We start from the raw sequence: 24,136 nt of genomic DNA on the forward strand, positions 1-24,136 counted from the left end.
TCATTAATGGTCCACACTTTACACAATTACAATAGGCCCTCAGAGTTACATTTTATATTTCTAGTTTTAGATACAAGAGTGGTACATTTCTACAAATCAGATGATCATACTCAGTAGATTATAAGCTTTGTAATGATACCTTACAAGAGACCTTTTGCATGAGGCATATCCCAGTTACTTACATTCACTTATTACCGTATTTTCTCTAAAACTATCTCAGTTACATTATATTGACTTATTATCAAGTTTTTATAAAACCATATAGACTGCACAACGTCACACAGCCCATTGGAGCTAGCTGGTGGGGGCTTGGAATCAGGATGGACTGGCAGCCCCCTATCAGCTCCCCGCTCCCCTAAGTTCCCTGTGTTGCAGCTGCCCAGCAGGCTACCAATTGCCAGCAGTTCAGCTGTCCCTCCCCCCACTGCCATGTGCTGCCCTCAGCCTTGGAGCTGCTCCGGGAAGCCTCCTGCTTGCTGTACGGGGGGAGGGAGGAAGTGGGGAGCTGTCAGGGTTTCCCCCTGCTCGAACTATTGGGGTGTGGAGGGAGTTGCTTACCCCATTTCCATAGAGCAGGGGGTACACACGACAGGGTTCAGGACAGAGGGAGCTTCCAGGCAGTAGCTGCGGTCTCAGCAAGCTGATTTAATTAACAAGGCGGTGTACTTAAGACTGGGGTCAGCTACTTAAAGGGGAAATGTGCATCTCTCGCTCTCACACACACAGTGTGTGTGTCTGTCTGCGATTCTCTCTCCCCTCCCTCCATGCCTGCTGTCTTGTAGAGTGAGGCTACATTAACAATGAGTTAACCCTTGAGGGCTCAGCCAAATATCAGTTCATCATTTAGCAATAAGGCATTCCCTGTGAAATATCCCACCCTCTGACTCTTCCACCTCAACCCAGCTTCACAATCATCATCGCTGTGTACCAGTATTAAATTGTTTGTTTAAAACTTATACTGTGTGTGTGTGTGTGTATATATATATCACACAGTATATATGTCTTTTGTCTGATGAAAAAAATTTCCCTGGAACCTAACCCCCTCATTTACATTAAATCTTATGGGGAAATTGGATTTGCTTAACATCGTTTCGCTTAAAGTCGCATTTTTCAGGAACATAACTACAATGTTAAGTGAGGAGTTACTGTACTTTCTGTTGAAAGCAATTCAAACATAGAGAATCATTGAATAACGGAGGGAAGGGACCTCAGGAGGTCATCTAGTCCAACCCCCTGCTCAAAGCAGGGCCAATTCCCAGACAGATTTTTATCCCAAATCCCTAAATGGCCACCTCAGGGATTGAACTGACAATGCTGGGTTTAGCAAGCCAATGCTCAAACCACTGAGCTGTCCCTCCCTCCATAACTTGAGCTCTTAAAAAGATAGATAGATAGATAGATAAGATTAGATACTGGAGTAATAAGCACATTAGAAATCGCTAAGGAAGAGAGCTAACTGTATGCACTATGCTATGGCAAACTGCCTGGCTAAGTGACACTGCAGCAGCTTTCTGGGAGTCAAAGCCTATTTAGAATAAAAATGGAAAGACTGCTGCCCCATACCATATGGGGCCTCCTAAGGTCGCACCTCTGTATTAAAGATTAGATAGTGGAAAGTGGAGCATCATATTTTTCCTTAAACTCTGAAATGTCCAAGGTGTTTCAAGCTATTTGAATGTCTGTTTTGAAAAGAGTGCCTCTCTCCTGTGGCATACGTAGTGCAGCAGTTGCTATGGCAAGTAACCATTGGTTTAGCTAGGTAGTGAATGGTTATGTAATACTGCTGGGGTGGGGGGTGTTTTTTAGCTTCTCATGTCTCTTTTTTCCTAAGATGCACATAGGTGAGTGGTGTTGTCTTGCACTTACAACAGGGGACTGGGAGTCAATGCAACTGCTTTGGTAAAATTACACTTCTGTCACATAAAAGCCCCAGTATGGGTATAGAAATTGCCTTGAATCAGACATGCTTTCCTTACCTAAGAAATGCAGTAGAAGCAAAAATAGGTCGAGTGCCTCTGTCACTGCAGGCTCAAATGTAACAAGAGCATCAGAAATTTGCATGGCTTTACGATGGACTCTGCAATGGTTTCTTATCTGTGCTTATATCAAAATAGCAATGCAACAAAATAGGAGACAAATGAATGCAAATGCCACCTGGAGTGCTAGGACTGTCACCTCCTGTCATTTTATAAATCTGAATAAAGAAAGGTGAGGTGGGTCTGCAGTTAATCAGTATTAAACTAGAGATATGTTCATCTGATTCTGCTAAGGCTTCATCACATCTCCTGTTATGGCTTAATATTTTCACAGCAAGATGTAACAGGGAATGTGATTTAATCATCATCAATATGAGAAACAGAGATAATAATCCAGTGTATTAACTAGTTATTATGGCTCCTGTAGTACAACAGATTCCCTTTGCATGACTAATGATATTTCTGATATTTTTGATGTGCATGGAGGGGGAGGGAGAAGCATTTCAAAGAGATGCTGTCTAGATGACTCAGATTCCAAATAGACAGAGCTGTTCATCCTTCAGCTTTTCATGAGACACACACACACACCTTTTAAATTTCAAATGATCAAAAGCTAGTTCATAACCTGTAACATTATTTATCGGGATTTTACAAGGGGAACACAGATGTAGAAAAGCTACCTGATTTGCCCAAAGCCATGTGAAAAATTAGTGAAAAATCCAGAATTGGAAATGGAGTTGTTGGTTCCCAATCCCCTTCTAAGACTTCACTTGCCCTCTTAATAATTGTCCTGCAGTAAATTTGATTCTCTTTGCTGGATCTGGACTTCTGATTTTGTAACCCACATTTACTCGGTGTGGTTTGCTGGACCACCAAGGCTTATGAGTCTCGTACATCCTTTTTTCCTAACAGAGCTGAGTGGTTTAGCTCAGACAGTACAGGATTCAACGTTTCTATCTGGTTCAATCCCCACTACTGACCCCAGGGGCATTATATTACATTTATAAATTACATCAATAGGGTGCTTTCAGGCTGGAGCCTAGAACATTGCACAAGTTTCACATTTCGGAATAGCAATATAAAACATTAGCAAAAATACAAACTGAAGATATTTTGTTTTTTGAAGAACACTCAAGTTTTCAACTCGTCCTCCCCCGCCATTGCCAAACAAACACACACAAATAAGATACCCTTAAGGTTTAATTACTAGGCACAGAAAGCTGCAATGCAATACTGTGAACACTGTATTTAGTCAATTGGGGTCTGATTCAAAGCCCACTGAATTCATCAAGGATCTTTGTATCGGGGCCTTACTGTATCTGGTACAGCAGCTATTACACCATCTTTTGCTAACACGACGGTCAAGACGCTGCTGCAGTAAGGAGGAAATCAAGATAAAATCTGATGTGGATACTTAACACAGTAAAACATTGCAGCCCAGAAGGTCTGACATTAACTTGATATTTTCCTTTAACAAAATGTCTGCACTCTGCATTCAGTGTAATTCATGCCTACAATTTGTTTTAGAATAATTTGTTTCAATAATTAAAATATTGAAACTAGGTAAAGGAAAAATGCTGACTTTTGTGCTGCTTAGAATGCTTTGCCCAAATAGGCACTTTGGCTCATGGATCCTCTGAGCCAGTAAATGCCTTTAAATAGGATTGCCTAGGTGTAGCTAATAAGAACTTTCACACAATCCAATTGATCCATGAAATAGAATGGAATTCAACTCACTCTCTTGGTTTTGTTGGCTTTGCAGGGGGTAATAGGAGTAAAACCAGACATCTAAGACCAAAGCCTGCAGTGAGCTGCGTGTGGATAGACTCTTGTACCCACACAAAGCAGCACTGAAGTCTTTCAGGATCAAAGCCTAAGTTTCTGTCACTATAGTAAGTAAACCTGATGCTGAATACAAACACAGCTACAGGTTCTCTTACCTCTTTGGGTTTTAGTTGGATTACACAGCTGCTTTCTAACAAATGAAATGTGTTATGGATTATTTTTTAATTTCCAAAACAAATGTGATTTGAATATCTTAATTTTGCTTTTCCTTGATTTTTCACATTTGCATTGTGGATGCTAAATGTCAGTAACCTTAACTGTTTTAATCCAATTTTGTGTTACTCATTGAAATCAAATTCAGTTAGCAAACATGGTGATTTATAGATTAAGGATATTCTACAAACAGTGCCAGTAGTGACAATAAAGAATGAAGTAAGTGTCTAGACTTATATGACACAGCTGGCCGATAAAGGGGCCAAGGTGACCACTAGTGAAAAAAAGGTGTATTCATGGGCTAGGCCATTGTCTCATGGAACTGTTAGTTCTACCGGCTAAAGAAACAATCTTTAAAAATGTATAAAATTGTTCTTTATCATTTCACAATCATGCCAGACTGAGTGAATTCAGAGAAAAGGGCTAACCTTGAAAGCACATATTGTTGTACAATTGCTAGAGATTGGAGTCGTATCTGAATATAAAGCAGTTTAGCACACTAGAAGTCACAGCAAAACAGATGTTCAAAAGGACTTTTGGGAACATGATCAGAACAGAACAGTGCCTCCTTGAAGCATTATTACAACTACTACTGTTACTTTTACTGACTTTTGCTTACAAGGATAAGCAAAGATCATAGATTATATATCCTCATGTAGATTTTGCTGTGTTCTTTAGTTACCCACAGGAGTCTATCCACTTTTTTTTTTTTTTAAATAAAGATTCTGACAGGAAGTAATACTACAGACTGAGAAGAAACTGAACAAACATTGGAGAGGTACAATTTCATATTAAATTATCAAAATGTGGTAATAGTTAAGCACTTAGGGTACGTCTACACAGCAAAGGAAAAAGCCACAGCTAGCCCGTGCCCGCTGACTTAGGCTCACAGGTTCAGACTGCAGGGCTGTTTCATTGCTATATAGACTTCCAGGCTTGGGCTGGAGCCTGGGTTCTAGCACCGTGCAAGGTGGGAGGTTCCCACAGCTCGGGCTAGAGCCCGGAAGCTACACAGCAATGAAACAGCCCCATAGCCCAAGCCCAAAGGCACAGGCCAGCTGCAGTGCAGACACACCTTTAGTGGTTGATCCAAAGCCTGCTAACATTAATAGAAAGATGCCCTTAAATTAAAATGTCAATGCATATGAACTTTACTGGTTCAACTATAAGCCCAGAATGCTCCCAATATTCTGGGGGTTTAATAATAAGTCAGTGGAGTGATTTGTGTAAATTGTTGTCTCTTCCTGATTTTAATATTGCAGAACTGTTACTTGCCAGGTGGGTGAGGTAATATCTTTTATTGGACCAACTTCTGTTGGTGAGAAGCTTGTCTCCCGCATCAATAGAAGTTAGTCCAATAAAAGGTATTACCTCACCCACCTTGTATCTCTATATACTTAATATATATCACAATTGTTTAGGATCAATTGTATTTGTGTAATAAGTTGTAGACGTCTCCAAATTATTAGGGTAACCAATGAAATCTTATCAAGCACTAAAGAATAAATCATTTTTTATTTTGACTATTCTGTTTCTAGGATAGAAAGATGCACAAAAGCATTAATATCATCTCTGGAAAGTAAATAATAAAACCTCTCAGACTATTTTCATGATTTTTCAATAAAAACTATTCTGTGATTTAAAAAAATTGGGGTACAATGTTTTGGAGAAATTAGAGAGGAGTTGAAAATCCAGGTTTATCACGAGAAACTAACTTCAGCCTTAATATGGAGAGATTATGTGTTTCTTCATAACACACAATATTGTCTAAATCATTTGGAGCAAGTTGGGTCAAATTTCATTGTAAAATACTAGAATATCCACTTTGTTAAAAATCCAACTCAGGAAACGGAAAAAAATTCCAGTTAATCTGCACTTAAAATTTATATGTAAAACTGCAACAAGCTAAAACTTAACAGCTAAGATAGCAATCTCTCCAAACCAGTCTTTATAATAGAAAAAACATAATGGTAATACTGTAATTACTACAGTGCTATCAGGTTTCCTACAAAAAAAAAAATCCATAATTATCTTAATTACACATTGGTAAAAAAAAAATCAAAGTCCAGCTTCTAATCACTGTTATCAAAGCCTATTCTTTTTTTATGTTGGTGTCATTCCATTCCCCTCCCGCAAGCGTTGATAGCGTATGTGGCTGAATAGAGCTTGTAATTTAGCAGATACAATTCATTTTCAACACAGTGGTTTTCGCAACGTATGAAAGCATACAAAATTCCAAAGTGAGAAATTATTTTTAAATGTTGTATTGCACACCAGGTGGAATAAATCTCTGGATTTCATTATTTTAATAAATTTCACTTTAATATTATTCTGCTTAATTTAAAAAGACGTAGAGAAAGAACATGGCTCTATTACAATAAATTGTTACCACAGAGGAGAATTACATTAGTTTAAATAATTGTTAAACACTTTCTCCAATATTTTGGAATCTGTTTAATGAAATCATACCAAGCTGAGGCCCAATCTTGCAACTCCTCTGTGCATGTTGTCAGTGGGCATCCCAGACACAGAGGGTACATAGAGCCAGGTTCCTGATTAGTCCAAGGTAACTAAAGCTGTGAAGAATTGTTTACATCTTCAAATCTTCAACTAATTTTCATCATACTACAAACAACATGTGGACAAAAATATAGGTTTTTCGTAAAAGTAAAGCAAAAGAAAGATCAAATTCTAGTCCCCTAGAATTATTTGGTGAAAAGTCAGAACAGGTGTTTTCTGGCACACAGACACTAAACCACTGCTAGGAAAAAATAAAAACTTTTTTACAATAGCAACCGTCACCTTTTCTTCTATTGATAAAAATACACACAAAGGTAAAACTCACTGCCTCAGGCCTGTAAATTAGCACACTGAGTTCAGGACATCTTCCCCTGAAGGGACAGAAGTATAGGGTGAAGAAGCAAGAGGTGGCAGGGCCAGCAAAAACTTGCTAGGCTGTCTTTACGACGTTTCCCATTGGGTTTCAACTGCACCAGCTCAAACATGTTAAACTACAACTTGTCCTGTCTACACTAGGGTATTTTTTAAAACTTTTATTTTAGTCTGGCCAAGGCCTTAGGGTTTCCTATAGTGCCCACAAGCACTGTTACGGGACTGTGTGGTGCAAACATTGAAAGGAATATTTACATTCCAAGTAAAGGTGTTTTACTGGATATTTTTAAATTCATGAAGCATTTGCATCTACAGGTTTTGTAATAAAATAAAGCCATCAGAGCTATTACAGTTCATCATCAACCATACGCAGGGCTAGAAACAGTGATGTGCTCGAGAAGTCTTGGGATTCGAACACCAAAATTGAGTGTTGAGGTATTTTCTCTGCTGCTTCTGGTGCTCAACTTCTCGCTGAATACCATTTCCCCATCCCTCCCCAAGAGGGCTTATCCCTCGAACTCCTACATATATTTATAGACAGACCATTTTTCTTTTCTTTGGATTAGGTCAGATTGCACATGTCAGGGATTTAAAAAGAAAGAAAGAAAAAAAAACAGTGAGGATACATCTAAACAAAGGGAACACTGTGCTAGCAATGGTTAGTATATTTTTCAGAGACATTTCCAGCTCATTGCACTTAATTCAACCTGGGTATAATTCTGAAGATGTCAAAGGAATTATACTGGAGTAAACTTGGACCATTATACTTGCCAAGCAATGTCACCACTCCTCATGGTTAGCATACAGGGGGTTAGTTTAAATGAAAATAAGATGATTGATTCCCCTGTCCTTCACCCTGCCTTCCATGCAAGCACATTCACACCAGATTTATCACAGGCTAAAGAGGAAGAAGGTTTGTTAAGTCTCTCTGTTAGAGTATTGGCAAGACATTGCTGGGTAGATAACAAAGAAACCAAGCCCAGTATAGGAGGCTCGCTAAATCTTTTTTTTTTTTAAATAAACTAGTAATTTAACCAAAATTCCAGTAGTGAGGTTAAGAAATGAAAAACAAAACAGTCATACCACACGCCTTGTTACAGAACATTGATCTAAATGTTATAAATATAGCTACAATGGGCCAGATTCTGATACCATGTAAATCTATTTGACATCAGTGGAGTTATTCCCGATTTACAGAGCTCAGAATTTTGCCTCTGGTACAAAGCAGTGCACTGTTAAGGAACAGGTAGTAAAGGTATACATTTCTTAAACAAATCACACACATTTAAAAATGATGGTATATCAGAATTCAGCCCTTGGATTTTGCATAACTGTGAAAAAAACTATTTTATTTGTATATCTGCAAATACCAGCTAGTCATAATGTTTTGCATTTTCAAAAACTGCCCATCCCCTAGTCAGTACTACAACACAGGCATGGAAACATCCACATTACATTATATTTATATGTAGCATCTTTGCTCCAAATCAAGTGCCAGTCAAAGAAGAGAGAGTACATTTCAATCTAAGGTACTTCTAAGGAATCAGTCACTAATTTAAGACTCAATGTCTAAAGATATTTCTTTGTAACTTCTTATGCTTGCATATTTCCTTTTGTTGACACTCCTATTTCAGATATGCATTATGAAAATTGCAAATATAACAAAAAAAATCTTAATTTGCTCACATTGTAAATAGAATTCAATCAATGTCACCATCACTCTTTACAGAGCATAGTGTATGCGCCAATGAGTTCTTTGATGGCTGCTGAGTCCGATGCATGAGTGACAGTCCCGTCCACAGATAGTGCGTGGTGTGGCCTAACGATGCTCTCAATCCGAGCAGCAGATTCTTTCCTCTTCTGACACTGGTCATCACAAACCCCAATTCAGTCTGCTTCACAATGCCTTGCTCCATCTATCTACATACAAGCTGATGCCGCTAGCCAGCGTGACATTCTTCACTCCTTTCCCAATCATCCAAAGAATTCCAAAGGATACTAAATCATCTTTGCAAGCATCCTGAAATCTGCACAGTGGTCTGCCTCTATTTTAAATACTTCTCGAGCTTCAGAGTATAGCACATGCTTTGGGATCCTGTAATCCAGCATTCACTTGACATGTCCAAGCCATCTGAGTCTTTTCTTACTAATCAACATTCCGATGAATGACATACTAGCATGATTTAATATTAAATAGAACTAGTTTATCTACAAACAATGGAACAGAAAGAGAAGATAGTACACCTCTACCCCGATATAATGCTGTCCTTGGGAGCTAAAAAAAATCTTACCGAATTATAGGTGAAACCGCATTATATCGAACTTGCTTTGATCCGCCGGAGGGCGCAGCCCCGCCCCCCCAGAGCGCTGCTTTACCGCGTTATATCCAAATACGTGTTATATCGGGTCGCGTTATATCGGGGTAGAGGTGTACATCCGCAGCAGAACAGAAGGGCAGTAATAATTTTCTAGGCAGAATGGTGGAAGAAGCATTGCCTAAGACATGTAAAACTTGATTGGACAAAGCACTAGCAAATGCACTTGAGAGAACAGTCCTACACGTATGGATGTCCTACAGCTTCACCCAAGCGGTCATAAGGAGTGGAAACCAAACCGTCAGTTCCTTCCAGACCTGTTGGTGTGGGGTTCTGGAGATGTGTTGTTTCATTATTTTCTAATGCCCCTGGCAAACAGGGAGATAATGCTGTGTCCTGAATTGCACAGGAGAAGATGCAGGCTAAGCTTTCCATGCACTTGGAAGATGATGGACATGACCTAGTTCAGGGGTCGGCAACCTCTGGCACGCAGCTCGCCAGGGTAAGCACCCTGGCAGGCCGGGCCAGTTTGTTTACCTGCCGCGCCGGCAGGTTCAGGGCTCCAGGCCAATAGGGGCTGCGGGAAGTGGCGCTGTGCTGGCAAGGGATGTGCTGGCCCCGGCTTCCCGCAGCCCCCATTGGCCTGGAGCGGCGAACCGTGGCCAGTGGGAGCCACAATCGGCCGAACCTGCTGACGCGGCAGGTAAACTAACTGGCCTGGCCCACCAGGGTGCTTACCCTGGCGAGCCGCGTGCCAGAGTTTGCCGACCCCTGCCCTAGCTGGTCTTTCCCTTCTCTGATACCTGATTCTACAATGGTCTTCTAAAACATCAAGAAATAAGTTTTAAAACTTCACTGTTTTAGAGTACAGTATTACTAATGCAGGGAATTGGTAATGGGTTGTACTGCCTTTCCCCTCTATGTCACCTATTCTATTCTGGCCAAGGATAGTAACAAATGAAAGTCTTTCCTCTCAGATGGCTGTACAATAGCCTATATGAAGTGAGTTGGTGGTCTCAGTCCAGTACTAATGGTCCATGTCATCTAAGTCAGTGGTCTCCAAACTTTTTTGACCGCACAACACTATCAGTAAAAAAATTTTGAGCAAGCACCCCCTGCCGCGCCAACTCTACCATTTTTGCCAAAGCAAAAAAAAAAAAAAAAAACTCCTCCTGCCGAGACCACTGATGTAAGTCACCATCACAATTGGCCCTACTGCTGGCAACCAAAGCAGAAAAGCCAGTGGATGAATTGACATGAAAATTAAACTACACTTCAACCACAGAACTGGGATGGCACGGTAATGGTAGGGAATCTCTAACTGCTGCTGATCTTGGTGTAAAAATTAACTTGTTTGTCAGTCAGGTAATAACTAGCTAGATTAGCCCATCCATCCCTACCCTGTTTGCCTGAAACTGGGAATAGGTGACAGGGGATGGATCACTTGATGATTACCTGTTCTGTTCATTGCCTCTGAAGCACCTAACAGTGGCCAATGCCAGAAGACAGGATACTGGACTAGATGGACCTTTAGCCATTCTTATTCTTAACTATTCTAGCTAGTGATTACTGGATCAAGCTTCTCCTCCTCTAGCTCCCCCCCACCCCAAAAAAAAAGCTCAAATAGGTCATTATTGTTTGAAATAAATATGAGAAACTACAATATGAACTGACTGACAGTTAATGGGAGGGAGTGTTTCTATGATGAATGCTCAGTGAACATGTTCTGTTAAAGTTCTCAAGAGATTCTGTATTTGCTAAATATGCTACTGAAATGGATAATTAGTTTGTATTAGCTGTAAGTATGCAACTACTAAGCATTCCAAGCACTTCATGACAAACTGTATCAGACGACAAACCTGTCACCATGCCACTGACCTGAACACAAATAGTGTGCAATAAAAGACCAAAGGAAGAGAATACACAAACCTTCAGTCAGGAACAAAGTCCACTGTCTCTCTACAAACAAACAAAAAAATAAGAATGCCAGTAATAGCACTGCTCAAGCATAAAGTATACCAATTATATCTGAAGCTCTCTGATGTTTCTCATTAAAGAACACATTCAGATGAGCATTTACATTCAGATTGTCTTCATGGAAATATAAGCTGTCACTTTAAATAGGAATATAGATATTTATAGGTCACATGCATAATTAATTAACCAAGAGGAAACTAAGGACTTCAGCTACTATCAATCAAAGGACATAATGATTGATGCCCTTCAAAATTTAATTCAAGGAAAGAGTTGTGCCCACTTCAAAATACTTGTTAACTTACAGATATGCCTTTGTCCTGAGGTTGGTCTGTAGGGTTTTCTAAAAGACTCCAGTAATTTGTAATTATCAGTAGAATTTATTTTGTTTGTTACAGTGCCCTGAGGAAAAACACATATTTCAGACTAAAGCAATGCTGTTGCAAGACTCCCCTTCTCTATCCATGGGACGTGACTAACCGTGGTAAAACTAGGCTACTTTACTCAAGAAATCTCATCAGTAACTTAAGGAAGAGTTAAGATAATGTTTTTTAAGTGTCAGCTCACCAATTTTGTTATACTTTCTTAAATCATTTTATTTTTTTCCAAGCACACACACATGGCCCCAGACCCCCCTGCACATTTTAGATACCTTTTATTTTAAAGCAGGCAGGCTGATTTTAAAAAACAAAAAATAAGTGGGACAGCATAAATAAATTTTCTCTCACAGTAAAGTTTTCGTATGCCAGTGCTAGATGAAAACTGACTACAACCAAGTATACAGGGCTGGCTCCAGGGACCAGCTTGGCAAGCAGGTGCTTGGGGCAGCCGCTCGGGAGGGGACGGCACCTCCAGCTATTCGGCGGCAATTCGGTGGACGGTCCCTCACTCCCGCTGGGAGCGAAGGACCTTCCACCGAATTGCCACCGCAAATCACGATCGCAGCTTTTTTTATTTATTTTTTTGGCTGCTTGGGACGGCCAAAACCCTGGAGCCGGCCCTGCAAGTATAATAATGTTGGAAGCAATGCTACAGTTAATGCTAACGCATTTTAGTCTAAATCAAGTTTAGCATGGAAATGGTGGAATAACAACAGGCAGGGCTGTTCCATGATAAGAACTTGTGCTAGGAAAGAGGAAACAATCGATCACAGCAATACTCTTATAATAAAACTAGGAAATGCACTTTGTTTAAAAAAAAAAAAAAAAAAAAAAACACCACCACCACCAAGCAGGTATCCTGTTCTGCTTGCTTTTAAACTAAATTATGGGAATCATAGAATGGTAGAACTGGAAGAGACCTCGAGAGGTCTTTGGCTCCAATTTATTTCAGTGCTTAAACACCCTGACAGGAAGTTTTTCCCTAATGACCAACCTAAACCACCCTTGCTGCAATTTAAGCCCATTGCTTCTTGTCCTATCCTCAGAGGTTAAAAAGAACAATAATTCTTGTATGAGGCAGTTCCTCAGATACTGTAGTTTCGCAAATAAACAAGGAATTTATAGCTCAAATTTGAGACCTCTTTTCTTACTCCACCCCACCAAATCTCATCAACAAAGGCACCCCTGTTCACCACGAACTACTATCTGAAATGTAGAGGTCCCCTAAGCAATTAGCAGCACCCAAATCCAAGTGGTTCCTTGGAATTTCCAAACACTTGATGAGCGGCAGAGTTGTGTGTTTCTCTCCTGCGCTGAATGTTTGCAGCCGGGAAAAGCCAACCCCCAGCCAGCTTTAGCGATAGCAGCGTGGGTGGCTCGGGATCCCAAGCAGCCAGCTGGCCTCAGCTATCGCCTGCCCCTCTGCACCTCCAGGTGCGCCTCCCACGCCCCCATCACTCACCGCCACCGAGCAGGAGGAGGATGCGATGAACACCCGGATAATCATCCTCACTTCATTCGCCGCTTCTCTCCAGCCAAGGGGAGCCGTGAAAGGGTTAAGGGAGCTCCCACTCCTGCAGCTGTAAGCCGCTGCTGCGAGCTGGGGGGGGGGGGGGGTTACTTGCAGGACCTAGCCCGCCTTGCTCACCCCGCTGAAGCCCAGACGCTCTAGCAGCTACAGCACAGCGTTCGCCTGGGGACTCCCGCTTCGCCTGGGCAGCAGCAGCGCAGCTCAGACACCCAGAGCTTAGCGGGAGGCAGGAGATGAAAGCAGAAGGGGGGAAAGGGAGGGTGCGCAATGATTGCTGGGAATTGTAGTGCTGCGGCTCTGCCAGCTGGTGGATGTGTTTCCAGGGGGCAACCTGCACCTCCCAGAGGGGGGGGGGGGGGGGGGGGGGGCGACAGGTCAAGTAGATTAATGGGGAACAACCTACTTAGTAGCCTCTAATTCTGGCTGTCTTCAAATTCTGGTGCCCCCCCAGAGGGGACACTGATTCCCAGGGATCATGTAGCACACCCGCAGCTCCCATTGACTTGGGCCTGAGTTGGGGGGCTCAGTACCACAGTGTGCCCGGCATGCTGGTCACCCCAGTTATTTATGGCCAATGAGCTAGCTACCCTAGCAAATCAACAGTGGAACAGAGGCAAGTAAGGACCATTTCTGAAGATACAGGCCACAGTGCCTAATAGCTTGTTTTAATCCGCAGCATTATTAAAGTACATCCGTAATAAGGGCTTCTTTCCCATTGAGTTTTGCCTACATGCCAAGTGTGGCACCTTAGAGACTAACAAATTTATTTGAGCATAAGCTTTCATAGGCTACAGCCCACTTCATCAGATGCATAGAATGGAACATATAGTAAGAAAATATATATATACATACAGAAAACATGAAAAGGTGGAAGTTGCCAATACGAACTCTAAGAGGCTAATTAATTAAGATGAGCTATTATCAGCAGGAGAAAATAAAACTTTTGTAGTGATAATCAAGATGGCCCATTCCAGACAGTTGACAAGAAGGTGTGAGGATACTTAACATGGGGAAATAGATTCAATTTGTGTAATGACCCAGCCACTCCCAGTCTCTATTCAAGCCCAAGTTAATGGTATCTAGTTTGCAAATTAATTCTAGTTCAGCAGTTTCTCGTTGGAGTCTGTTTCTGAAGCTTTTCAAGATCTCTATGAAGCATTCTTAAAACTACAGTACCCACCTGCTGAAGTGAAAAAACAGATTGTCAGAGCCAGAAGAGTACCCAGAAGTCACCTACTACAGGACAGGCCCAACAAAGAAAATAACGGAACGCCTCTAGCAGTCACCTTCAGCCCCCACCTAAAACCTCTCCAGCGTATCACCAAAGATCTACAACCTATCCTGAGAGATGATCCCTCACTCTCACAGATCTTGGGAGACAGACCAGTCCTCGCTTACAGACAGCCCCCCAACCTGAAGCAAATACTCACCAGCAACCACACAACAAAAACACTAACCCAGGAACCTATCCTTGCAACAAAGCCCGATGTCAACTCTGTCCACCTATCTATTCAAATGACACCATCATAGGACATAATCACATCAGCCATGCCATCAGGGGCTTGTTCACCTGCATATCTACCAATGTAATATATGCCATCATGTGCCAGCAATGCTCCTCTGCCATGTACATTGGCCACACTGGACAGACTCTACACAAAAGAATAAATGGACACAAATCTGACATCAGGAATCATAACATTCAAAAACCAGCAGGAGAACACTTCAGTCTCTCTGGTCACTCAGTAACAGACTTAAAGGTGGCAATTTTGCAACAGAAAACTTCAAAAACAGACTCCAACGAGAAACTGCTGAACTAGAATTACTTTGCAAAGTTGATACCATTAACTTGGGCTTGAATAGAGACTGGGAGTGGCTGGGTCATTACACAAATTGAATCTATTTTCCCATGTTAAGTATCCTCACACCTTCTTGTCAACTGTCTGGAATGAGCCATCTTGATTATCACTACAAAAGTTTTTTTTCCTCCTGCTGATAATAGCTCATCTTTATTAATTAGCCTCTTAGAGTTGGTATTGGCAACTTCCATCTTTTCATGTTCTCTGTATGTATATATATCTTCTTACTATATGTTCCATTCTATGCATCTGATGAAGTGGGCTGTAGCCCATGAAAGCTTATGCTCAAATAAATTTGCTGGTCTCTAAGGTGCCACAAGTACTCCTGTTCTTTTTGCGGATACAGATTAACACGGCTGCTACTCTGAAACCCATCACACAACAGTTACTGGGTAACTGCTGTTGAAGAGCCAGCAGAGGGCCCAAAGGAGCCAAAACTTTAATTATGGTTAGTTGTTGTATAACCAGGAACAATTTGTTAACATTTCTTGATGGCAGGGTGGTGGTCATAAGAATCTGATGGACATTACCCATTACACAGATTAGTCCACTCTCCTTTCAATGCAGGATTGTTTTCTACATTCTGTCTTCCAGTGGTGTTCCAGACTGGTTTTAAGGGTGGAACTTCTATGACTTCCCACCTGATTCTACAATCTAATAGATTTCACTTTGGAAAATTATTTAGCTTAATATCTCACCTAAATGTTCTCTATTCAGTATTTTATCCTGATATTCCTAGTCTGGCCATACTAAATATTTATTGGTAAAGTACAACAGGCCAAATCAGGCCTAATGAATACAGCATCTTCCATTTGAAGATCTCATAATGTTTTACAAATATTAGTGACTCTAGCCTTCCAACGCTGCTGTGAGGGAGAGAAGTATTATTAATCTCATTTTACAGATAGGGAAACTGAGGTACAGAGAGATTATGAGTCCAATTCTGTGGGGTGCTGAGTGTTCTTAACTCTGATTTGAGTAAACTGAAGCTGAGGTCACTCAGCGCCTCTCACGAGTCCTAATATGTGCTCAGTCAGATTGTTTAACAGAGCCAGGAATTGAATCCAATTAAACTATTGTATATTTGGAAAGAATGCAGTAAGGAAATAGAAAATTTTAAAATGCTAACATGCTACTAAAGTCTGGCAGCAAAATACTGTAAGATTTTTCTCTTATATTAAGGTTTCTTCTATTATTTGCTAAGTTCCAAAGCCACATATCTCATATCCATTATTTTTTTCCTCCAGTTTCATGTCTGTCTTTTAAAATATATCAAAGAGTTCATGTTGCATCATTGCATTACAGAGCTGCAATAAACTCACCATGGGAAGAGAAGCTACGGGAAGAGAAAAGCTTGTTCTATTTGTTTAGGTAGCCTCAGGCAACATTACTAAGAAGTTAGAGGACTTTCCACATAAAATATTCTTGAGTACTTTAAGGCTCTTAAAACCTTTTAAATGCTGTATTCAAATATTCTGAAAGTGCATCTGGATTATTGCTGACATTTTGGTTTTTATAGTCAGCATTTTCTTTCTATTTTTAGGGATATTAATTATAAATCATGGTATTATATTGTGAGCTGGTTTAAATTGCATAGGTTTTTTTTTAATGTCTTACTGTAAATAGAGTTGGGCTTAAGTAAGTTTGGACAACCCCAATATCTGAGCGGGGGTTAGACATGGAGATTTTGTCTGGGCCCATCTTCTGATGTTAAACAAATGCTGCCTTTATCTTCCATTTAAAATGAATACTTTGATGTGTGCCTACAGCAATGAGAGAAAGCTAAAAAGAAATCTGTGTTTCATGTACAACTTCAGATAAAAATAACATTTTTTTAGGGACTTGAATGCAGCGATTGAAAAGAAGTGATGGATGTGATCAGGCAGGCAATGAACGGGAACAGTGGTCTTATGTCTGCTCTGCCACAAATACTTTTGACATGAGATCAAACGATTCCTGACAGTTCATCCCCCTTTATTCTCTCTCTTATTATCCATCTGCATCACTAGCCCTGAAAGTTTTGTAATATACACACTGGAATATCTCTCCCATGTTTTGCTCTCTTCTGATTAAGAGCATGCCTCATTTCAATGTGTTTCTATTGTCACATTCTCAATTTTTGCAATCAGTTTCTATTAGTTTGGGCCCACTCACAGGGCTTGTGTCTGTAATTTCTCAGTATAAAATTTTACAAGCCATAGGTTGAAAACTATTGCAAATCCAGATTGCTTTTTATTTCTCTTTATAGTCCATGCATATGAAACATCCTATCCTACAAGGGACCAAGAATATTCAACTCGCAATGGTTAAGTATAAGAAATTTTATACTGAGAAATTACAGAGACATAATCATGTAGATCTGCATTTTAGCCTGTGTGTACACTATACAGAGATACTATGAACTCTCTAGAGAGAAACAGCTAGCAGCCATGTGAAATTTTACACCAAGAAATCATATAAATGCAGAACCTTTGCATGACTAGCCCTTAAAGTCAGTTTCTGCAGCCACTCCTGTCCATATCCTGTAGCAGACTCTCATTCCATGTACAACATTAGATGCTTGGAAACCAAATGGCAGAAACATTTGGTTGAATGTAAGAAACTTGCCATAAAAGAAAATATTGTTCAAATGATTTATGAGCAGTTTTTCATGTTTACAGGGAAGGCTGAAATATTTGCATTCTGAGACAAGTTGAAAATGTAAACTATGATTGTTTTAAAAAAGATTTCATGGTAAAAATAATTCATTGTTCTACCAGTACTTTATGGAAGATTAAACAAAACTGTGCTGCTACAAATGTAATAGAGGGCACAAAAATAAATATCTGGGAAACAGAGGATGGTAGAAGTGAATGTGCAGATGTGTAGCTGACGAGCCGATTCCAGTTGTGGTTGAAGATTGTTTGTACAGGCCAATGCTCTAGAGAAGGGGCAATGAAGAAATATCTCTCTCTTCATCCCAAAACATCTTTGCAGAAACCTGGAGCAGAACAGCATCACCTTTCATTCCTGTCCATAGCTTGTTCTTCCCTTAAACCCAGCCTGGTCATGTCCCTGCATACGGTGTCCCACCATCTAATCAGTGGTCAGTCGCTTAACTGTGTTTGCATTATTTTCTTTGGCATCCTATCATCTGTTTGTCTGCAGTGTATTCACCATCTTCATCTTTTTTGTTGTAGCCAATCCTATATCCTGATTTCACATCCCACTCTCCTTCTAACTTCTTCATTTGTCTTAAAATCATTCCACCTTATGCCTGCCAGTTTTTGAAGAATTCTCATCTCTACTGACTCCAGCATTCTGATGTCTATTTCATGTAATGCAACTGCTTCCAGACCATATAGTAATACTGTTAGTACACTGTTTTGATAAATTTTTATTTTGGTGCCAAAGGTAATGTTTTTATTAGTCTATAATTTCATCAGTTTCTGTGCAGCACTGGTGGCTAAGGTGTATCTTCTTTTAACCTTTTTCTTGAAGGAACTGTTGGCACTGATCAAACTTCCTAGGTACATGTAAGAGTCAGCTTGTTTTACAACTTAGAATATCAGGGTTGGAAAGGACCCTCAGAAGGTCATTTAGTCCAACCTACTGCTCAAAGCAGGACCAATCCCCAGACAGATTTTTGCCCCAGATCCCTAAATGGCCCCCTCAAGGATTGAACTCATAACCCTGAGTTTAGCAGGCCAACGCTCAAACCACTGAGCTATCCCTCCCCCCCAACTTCACTGCTGCTGAATTTCAATACTTTACCTATTGTCTCTTTTCCAAGCTGCAACCACTTCATCTTCTTGGCATTTATTGAAATCCAAATAGAAAACACCAATTTCCCAAGCTCGTAAATACTATCATCATTAATTCAAATGTGCATCCTAGCTGTACAATGTTATCTGCATAAACCAAGGAGCCTAATTCTAGATCATCCAATGTCACACCTTTCAACTTGTCTAACATTCTTAAGGTCCAGTTTCAGAACATGATAAAAAAGTGATGGTGATTCCGTTTCCCCTTGTCTTTCACAAAACTTTGACTTGAAACAGTTGCTTTATTTTCCACCATTTTTTATGGCAGTTGCAGGAATCTTCGTACATAACTTTTGTAATTGCAATTATCTTATCTGGAAAGCCATATGATTTTGCTTCTTTCCATAATGCTTCCCTCCAAACTGAATCAAATGCCTTGTAAACTCAATGAAAACAGTAAACATCTTTAATCCCCATTCTTGCTTTTTTTCCCCATCAGCTGTCAGAATGTGAATATCCGATAAATGCGACTTTGGCCTGGTCAGAAGTTGCACACTTCCTCTAAAACTGGCCTTAATCTGTTGACAATTACTTTCATCATACTGGCAATGAGCTTATAACTCTATAATTATTTGGATCAGCACTGTCTCCTTTCTTCAAGATTAGTACAACTATTGCCTTTAGTCAGTCATCTGATACCTCCTCTTGCTATACCTTCTTGTATATTTTTTTCCTGTTACTTTGATAGCACTTGTCCTGCAGGCTTTTAGCAGCTCAGCTGTTATATTGTCTAATCCTTCAGCTTTCCCAATTTTTTACTGCTTCTCTGCTCTTTCTGTTTTTTCTTCAGATGGTGGTTCAGTGCTGATATCCATTCTGCCTTGCAAGCTGCCCTGTTCATCTAGGGTGTGTAGAATGCTTGCATCTGGATAAAAGACAGGATTCAGCACTTTGTCAAAATGCCCCGTCTATAATACCAGCACCTCTTTGGCATTTGTTGTCAATTCATTGGTATCCTTTTTTATCACCGGCTTTGTTGGCCTATTTCTGTTTCCAAACAATGTAACCTTTTTTGGTATATTGCTTTCATATTTTGTTTTCTTGACACCTCTAATTGTCGCACCTCTTTTTTCCAAATCTTATGTTTGTCTGATCTTTGTGAAGAAATAATAAACCAAAAACCTGCAGAAATCGAACCTCTATCCTAGGGCTGAGTAAGATGGATGACAATAAAAAGGAGGCTGTGCCCTCCACCTTGGTTGGAAAGGAGTGGCTTGCATTAATCCGCAGCAATAGTATTTGTACATTTAAGAGGGGCATTAATGGGCTGTGAGCATCCTGACCAGTCTTCTCTGGGTGGAAATATGGCTACAATGCTGGACCTCACAGAGTGAAATAGATAAGAAACAAAGAAAAAGGACCAGTGTGGCTCCAGCAGGGATATGGAGGACTACTCCCCGCCTCTCAATCCAAGAAAAAGGAGGGATAAAATAAAGGCACTAAACCATATTAAGAGGGTTGGGGGCGATGTATGGTAAATGATTAGATTCATTCAATTATCTAATAATGGCACCTATATAATATTAGCTAGAAAGAGAGAGTGCACATTATTAGAAGTGGATAAGATGAAGATTTTGGAGCTGATGGTGAATACACTTCCCAGAAGCCCCAGTATATTTTAAGATTTAAATTTAATCTCTTCAGGAGACTCAGGGTTCACTTATTAAATGGTGCAGCCATGTATTGTGCACAATATCCCAACTTCATTGTTGCACACACAAGTCAAACAACTCATCATTCAAGATCATCCTACAGTTTGCAAGAAAGCACTGAAGTTTTTATATAATACACTGGAGTCCTCCAGTAGCAAACTCAGCTTCATAGAGATTCTGTTCTTCAGGGCAGCTCAGACTATAATCAGAGAATTATGTTCCAAACACTTCATAACCTTTCCCACAGTTGAGTGTTAGTGATAATGTCCATTGTCCCAAGATAAAGTTTCCCCTGCTTTGGTCTGAAATACCCTGAACCTGTCTATCATCTGGGCCCACTGCAAAAGACAAAACATTTGAGTAAGCAGTTGTGGAGGGCTGAGGCTGGTGGAGGTGGAATAATTTTGAGGGAGACTAGCAGCATGTGGGGAAGGGGAGAAAGGTGCTGCTGTTTTGGTTTTGGCTATGATTTGTGTTGTATTTTTAATTGGTGTCAAAAGCACGTGGAGCCTGGGATAGGCCTTCTTTTAGGCTATTGTATTCAAATCTAAATAAGTACAGTACATCTCTTGATAATGCCAAAACATCTATCAAAAGTAATTTCAGCATTTGTTTTTAAAGCAGGTATCCTGGATCCCATGACAATGTTTCATTCCGTTAATTTTATGAAATTCAGTGGTAATTGTTTACTCTGTTATTACAGAATAAATGTTTTCTGATTGGCTTAGAGAAGAGTGTTGTTGTACTTACGTCAATGCAAGAGCTTATGCATTTTTTTAAAGTATACTTAAGTAATAACACCCCCACAATATGCGTTACTGGCTACTAATGTGCACAAAGCCATAGACCAACTACTGTGAACAATCTTATTTATGGCCATTAATGACCACCACTCAGTGTCCTCCTGTAATTATAAAATTTAGTGTTTACCATTAAATTAAAAGAATCTGGAAGAGAACTGGTCTATCTGGACCCACCACTTAATATAAAAATTTTGCCCTTTCCAGATGCTGTCCTTTAGCTGAAGCTATGGTTAGCAGTGGGTAGTCATGGTTGCCTTTTCCCAATCCGTAAACTCTTCATACTAAAGACTTTTAAAAGAGACAACAATGAAAACATTTTCCAAATATGTTCACAGTCTGACAAATCCCCGGCATTTGATTTGTAATAAATGAAACTGGAGAGGAAAGCATTATTCAGACATTGTGTGCTTTTAATTATTCAGATTTCCTTAAATGTACATACTGCTGAAGCTTAGGAGTTCAGTTTGCACTCTTGTGTTTATAAATCCACTGCAGCACTTACACAGCTACCTGCTCCTCAAAGCCTACACTCTTATTTTTGTGGGGTTTTTTAAGATATCCAACAGGTTCTATATTTTCAGCTGCACACTGTACAAAATGCCCAGCTCCCAGTTTAGCCCGTGCAATTCAGTCTTCAGATTCTACCCTCATGAAATGCCACTACTCCCTGTGTCACTGACACTTCTCAGGCACTGAAGTTATTTGTGATGATTACTGCAAAACTGCAAAATCAAGTTATTTTAATAATGAAGACCATTTGGTGGAAACTCCTCACTTCTGCAGCCCTTACTAATCAATGTCACTGGAGAAGGAATGAAGAGTAAAGTTAACAGTGGAGAATCACAATATCATCCCCCCATTTACAGGCCCAAATGAAATCTAAATTATGAACTAACATCTTGTTTCAAGATACCACAGTCATCCTCCTAGAAGTCATGCTAAAATCTATTCTTACTAAATCATATCTCCGCAGCCCCTTTCCACTCTGCAAATGATGCATGTTTTGATACTCCATATGTCTGCTTCTCTCCCAGACATCTTTTTTCCATGCCTCCCTCCGCACATGGAATGCCCTTCCAATTCTGCTGTCAAGCCACTACAGAAGACTAATTTCTTCCATGAGTCACATAAGAAGTGAGTCAGCAATAATATATGTATAATGTGGACAACGAGTGAGTCATCTTATACAGAACAAGAAACTTAGCTGAATAAATATTGGCAACTTTTGTAAAATGCTCATGCCAAGGAATCTGAGAAGTCTACCTTATTTATTATTATTACAGAGTTCAGAAGTTTCTTAGGTGCATTATATATAGGGCAGATAGAAGAAAATGATCTCCCTTCCAAAGAGGAGTTTGCCAGACAAATGTGCACATGAGTGACAATTGGGGGTAACAAGACGGTATGTGTGTTTTTGAGGGGGAGAAATGAGTGAAGATAGACTATTGTTAAGCAAAAAAAAAAAAAAATCACATGGTTACTCAATATAGATATGAGTGGTTGTGTAGAAAGTAGAAATAAATGCAAAAGCCAGACAAATTAAAATAATTATAAGAGCAATATACCTAATATGTAGCTCTACTGAATCATAACTTATTTTATTCAGCCATTAATTGATCAAGAGAACGATAAACCATGAAAAAATATGTTATGGAGTCTTTTGTCTTAGAAAATAGTAATAATCATAGAATCAAAGAACTGGAAGGGACCTTGAGAGGTCATCTAGTCCAGTCCCCTGCACTCATGTCATGTCTAAGTATTATCTAGACCATTCCTGGCAGGTGTTTCTGTAACCTGCTCTTAAAAATCTCCAATGATGGAGATTCCACAACCTCCCTATGCAATGTATTCTAGTGCTTACCACCCTGACAGTTAGCAAGTTTTTCCTAATGTCCAACCTAAACTTCCCTTGCAATTTAAGCCCATTGCTTCTTGTCCTATCCTCAGAGATTAAGAAAAACAATTTTTCTTCCTCCTCATTGTAACAACCTTTTACATACTTGAAAACTGTTATGTCCCCTCTTAGTCTTCTCTTTTTCCAGACTAAACAAACCCAATTTTTTCAATTTTCCCTCATAGTTCATGTTTTCTAGACCTTTAATCATTTTTGTCCATCTTCTCTGGACTCTCTCCAAACATGGCTTGTGCATAAAGAGCTAAAGGAAACCTTGAAAGGACAAAACTTGGAGAGATGGAAATAGGAAGCATTTCAGTTACCAAAGGCCAAATTCCACCCTTGGTGACAGATATGTGGCTCTCATTAACTTCAATCCAGGATAATATCTGGCCCTATGGTTTTTGTTTCAGATACTATGTGAGATGTGATGGAAGTGATTTTCTGTGTTGGTTAGTTGACAACTTAAAAAGCATGAAATACTAAATTGAAAATTAGTCTTTGACCCAAGCTGAAAAGTTTTTTTTCCTGTTTAATTCCCAATACTTGACATTTTTGGGGATGCAGACCAGCATCAGTGTATGAGGAAATGTAAAATGATTTTTTCCATTCTCCATACCTCTCCTAGCTTCCACACTCCCAATGGAGAAAGGACAAGTTTATTTTCATAAACACATCATATGTACAAAAGAGATTAAACAACACCACATACATTTATGGGCCAAATTTAGACCTGATGTAGGTGAGTGCAGTTCCATAGATGTGCATAGAGCTGCACTCACTTAATGACCATATCTGGATTTGTCATTAAATCTGCAACAGGGTGGAACGGAACTTGCAAAAATAGATGCTTTTTTAGGAAATTCACCTCTGTGCAGAAGACCCACACAAGGTCGAGGCACCACCTAGGTTAAAATAAGATTTAAGTGGGACTTAAGTGATACACAAGCCTGTAAGGATCATCTGTACAGGGGTAAATGTCACTCTTTTTATGCATATACACTCCAATAAGAAACAATACTATGTTTTTGCTACGTTTATGCGTCCACGGTGTTTGTT

General features: G+C 39.9%; 1 protein-coding gene across 1 annotated transcript in view; it reads right to left on the bottom strand.

Moving 5' to 3' along the window:
• Positions 1-13,300, bottom strand: part of SH3BGRL2 (SH3 domain binding glutamate rich protein like 2) — a 56,990-nt gene extending 43,690 nt beyond the window's left edge. Inside the window, exon 1 of the mRNA XM_034766152.1 lies at positions 12,998-13,300. Within this exon, the coding sequence (XP_034622043.1) occupies positions 12,998-13,042 (45 nt within the window). The 5' untranslated portion in view covers positions 13,043-13,300. The remainder of the gene's footprint in view (positions 1-12,997) is intronic.
• Between the last annotated feature and the right edge of the window lie 10,836 nt (positions 13,301-24,136).

The sequence above is a fragment of the Trachemys scripta genome, chromosome 3 (assembly GCF_013100865.1).
Source record: "Trachemys scripta elegans isolate TJP31775 chromosome 3, CAS_Tse_1.0, whole genome shotgun sequence".
NCBI lineage: Eukaryota > Metazoa > Chordata > Testudines > Emydidae > Trachemys > Trachemys scripta.